Consider the following 5,000-nt stretch of genomic DNA (forward strand, 5'->3'; position numbering starts at 1 on the left):
CAAAATATGTACTATATATACTGGATATAAATATAATATATAGAAATATAATGTAATATATATCAATTATATTTATATATATTATATTTTTATATGTATCATATTTATATACATTATACATACATTATATATATATATATATAAATATAAATATATATATAGAATGCACTAATATTATATATACATATAATTATAGCATATATATATATTTAAATATATATGTATATCTATATATATATATATTATATATACAATATAAATATATATGTGTGATATATCTATATATCTATATTAATTATAGATAGCTATACTATCTATATTATATATATATATATATATATATATATATAAATGTATATATACTACTATCTATTATTTACTAAATAATCATTTATGTATGTATATATATAATATATATATATATATATATAGATATTATATATAGTATTATATATATATCTAATGTATATATATATTTTAATATATATATATGTATATTATATATAATTACATTTATTAGATATATCTATATAAAATATAGATATAGATAGACTAGATATTACCTTATACTAGTACTATATACCTATATAACCAGTATATAAATTTATATGTATTATATAAGTCATATTAATATATATATAAATATATATTCATATATATATATTATATATTTATACATATAATACATAAATATAGATATATATTACATATATATATAATATAGTCATATTATTCCTAATTATATTAATATATCTATATATAATATGTGTGAGTGAGTTGGTGAGTGTCATGTTTTGTGTGTGTGTGAGTGAGAAGACACACAACCTAAATCAACTGTCTAATATCTACTAACACACACACTCTCTCTCTCTCACAAACCTAACTCACCATATATTTTTCTTACACTATATATAATATATACTGTTATCTATATAATAAACTAACCATATTAACTAATATAAAACATATAATATACATTCTATGATAATATATATAACAATAAATCACTATACATAGTAGACAAAAATATCATCAATATATATCTATATATATATAAAATATCATCTATATCACACACACCCCCCACACCACACACACACACACTACACACATATATATATTTATAGATATATATAAATATATCATATAGTAATAACTACATATATAAACATAATATATATCTAGATTATACTTATAGATATTAATATAATCTATAAATATATATATATATATATACACTCTATATATATATATATAATACTTTATCATAAAGTAGAAATGTAATATATATAATGTTATACAACATATAAAACTATATAAATAGAATCGTAATATATATTCATATTATATTTATATATATTATATCTCTAAAATTATCATATTTATATACACTAATACATACATACATATATATATCTTTATATTATTTATATAGAGACTACCTAATTACATATATATATACTATTATATAATATACATATATATATACATACCATTATATAATTACTATATATATATAATATATATATATTACCATATATACAGAAATAAATAAATAAATATATATAATACTGATATATAGGGTATTATCTATATAAATATATAACCCTCTCTATATATATATACTAAATATATTATGTATATATATATATTAATTTAATAAATATTATTTCTTAGGTATTATATATATATTATTATATATAGATATAATTATATATATATATAAAATATATAATACTATACTTATTAATATATAATTACTGAATATATATTCATTTTATATATATATATCATATGTATATTATATATATTTATATGTATTATATATAATATATATATATATATATATATATAGATATATAATATATATATATGTATATATAGTATATATATTGTATTCGATATATTTTAATGTGTAATATATATGTCTACTATATATATATATATATAAATATATATATATAATATATATATATATAAATATATATATATTATACATAATACATATATAGTATATATACATATTAATATATATTATATGTATTATATATTTATATATACTATATATGTATATAATATATATAATATATATACATATATATGACTATATATATACAATTATACATATATATATATATATACATTAATATATATTATATATATATATATACATAATAAAATATATATATAAATATATATATATATATAAATATAACAGTATATAAAAAATATACTGTCTCATGTGTGAGAGTGTGTTTGTATGTGTGTGCGAGTGTGGTGTCTTATATCTATATATATATATCTCTAATATATATTAATAATCTAAATAAGACTATTAAATATATAAATATATATATACATATATCATATCATACCTGTATATAATATATGATGTTTAAAAATATAATATATATATATAAATATAATATACAATAAATATACATATATGATACTATAATATATATATATATCATATATAAACTATAACTAATATAGAAATACAATATATATATATATATACACCCCACATACCCACACACACACTATAAATAATATATATATATCACTAAATCAAAATAAAAAAATCTATAATAATTATATATATACTATTATAAAAAATTATATATATAAAATATATATAACTATATATATATAAATAACTACTAACTTATAATTTATTTAATTATTCTATGTAGATATGTAATATATATAATGTATATAAACTATATATATATATGTAACACTTACAATGTACATATATGATACATATATCCTTTATAAATATATAATATATATATATATGTATCATATCTTAATATCCATTAACATAACCATATATATAATCAATATATATATATATATATATATATTATATATATACATATATAGTACATTTAACTATACACTATATACATTTATACAACAACATCAATAAATAAATAACTACTATATAAACCATATATATATATTATATATATTAATATAACATATATATATATATACTCTATATATATATATATATATAATATGATAAATTAAATTGTATAAAATATTCTATTTATGCATGTATAAATATATAAATATATATATATATATATCTTATTATATACTATCATTAAGTATATATACTATTTTATATATATAATATTATAATACTAATTATATGTAATTATATATATATAATATATATATATAAATCTATTATATATATGCTACTATCTTTATCATATATAGAGATATCTATTATCTATTACATATGTATTATATATATATATATAGTATAAATATATAATACTACCTATATCTAAATTAGATAATATATATATACTACTATATATACTATATATATATAATATATATATATGTGTGTGTGTGTGGTGTGTGTGTATGTGAGTGTGTGTGGCGGGGGGTTTAAAAAAATAAAAATTTATATCCATATATATAAATTTTATATCTATAAAATAATAAATATATATATAATAAGATATATATACATATATCTATATATTTATATAGTATATATACACAATAATTTATAACAAAATATTATATACATATATATGTAATTACTATACTTGTTTACACATACGCACACATATATACATACTACTGTATATATATATATATATATATATTATACTACTACTACTATATATAATATATATATTAGATAGATAGATATGTGAGATTTTACTAATCATCGTTGTTATTACTTTCTCTCCGCCTCTATATTAATACCCTAGAATTGAAAGCAATTGACGAATTTATTTCCTGATAACCTTGTATATGACATCTTTAATCTCTTTTTTTCGTGTCCGTTTTTTTTTTTTTTTTTTTTTTTTTGTTAAATAAAGGAACTAGCAATGAAAAAGGCCCATTATCAGCACCTTGTATCGACATTGCATGGTAAGTTTTTCTTCTGTGTATTAGCGTATCATACATGCACGCCCATGTTTTTACTAAAAACCGGGAGGAAAATTTACCAATTTATCTTACACCTTACCGTTTTCAAGGTTGATCTATAGGTAATCATCACAGCAAATAGATAAATAAATACTGACGAACGGGAATAAACACGTCTTCTCGCACACCCTCTCAACAAAATACTAAATAAACAACAAAAAATAAATAAATAAAGGAAGGAAAAATAGAACTGCCGCTCCCCCTGGGCGGTCAAGTTCCTTCTTTGCGTCCACGATAGATGGCGTTAATAGTCTTTTCTTGCTTATGGGAAGTATTTTCATTCTATTTTGTCATGCTTATCATTATATATAAGTCTAAGAATGTAGCACATATTTGCGTCGACTGTTCTATCATTAGTCGTATTTAGATTTGCACAAATATACAGAGGTAAATAATCCTTTCCCCGCAAATACTTTAAATGTATATCTGACACATCCTTTGGTCTTGCATGCAAACATCACCATCCTTAAACTATTTCTAAACGCAGCATTTTGTACTAAGTCGCGAAATAACTGACACAGAATCAATACTCAATAAGGGAAATCCGACAGCCTTGAATGTTTCATAGTCAACAGTGAACCTGACACTCAGTAAATGGAGTTGCTACTATTTACTTTTGGGTCTATCCCTCCTTGCAGACCAGCGCTTCCATGTGTCTGTCCTCTTGTGCAAGGTCATAATCCAATGCCAATGAGGACAAAACACCCGGAAGTGCAGGCCCGTTGATGTAGGCTTCAAATTTGAATGTAGACCGGAAGCTATGGTAGCAGCACTATCAATAAAACACTATCAATAAAACGGAGTCAATCACGTGAAGATTTTCCACGTCCCACAGCGTCGTGGAGGGATGTGGATGTATATATTTAGATTTAAAAAAAACAAACCACCTTTAAGTGAGTCAAATATGCATAATAAGATAAAGCCGAAAGAGTCCCATTGGCCTCGAAATACGAAAGACTAGATCTCATGCGCGAAGCCATACGAAGAGTGAACGATCGGGGGTGAAATCACTCCGGCCGTTATGGCGCCTTGGAATG

General features: G+C 19.8%; 1 protein-coding gene across 2 annotated transcripts in view; it reads right to left on the reverse strand.

The window, feature by feature from the left end:
- Positions 1-4,130, reverse strand: part of LOC122246933 (uncharacterized) — a 29,678-nt gene extending 25,548 nt beyond the window's left edge. For both annotated transcript variants that reach the window (XM_086540139.1, XM_086540137.1), the window contains exon 1: positions 4,004-4,130. In XM_086540139.1, coding sequence (XP_086396265.1) covers positions 4,004-4,033 — 30 coding nt within the window. In that variant the 5' untranslated portion in view covers positions 4,034-4,130. The remainder of the gene's footprint in view (positions 1-4,003) is intronic.
- Positions 4,131-5,000: the final 870 nt, after the last annotated feature.

This window comes from Penaeus japonicus, unplaced genomic scaffold, assembly GCF_977035675.1.
Source record: "Penaeus japonicus unplaced genomic scaffold, GWHDUDI00000001_assembly GWHDUDI00000009, whole genome shotgun sequence".
NCBI classification, from domain to species: domain Eukaryota; kingdom Metazoa; phylum Arthropoda; class Malacostraca; order Decapoda; family Penaeidae; genus Penaeus; species Penaeus japonicus.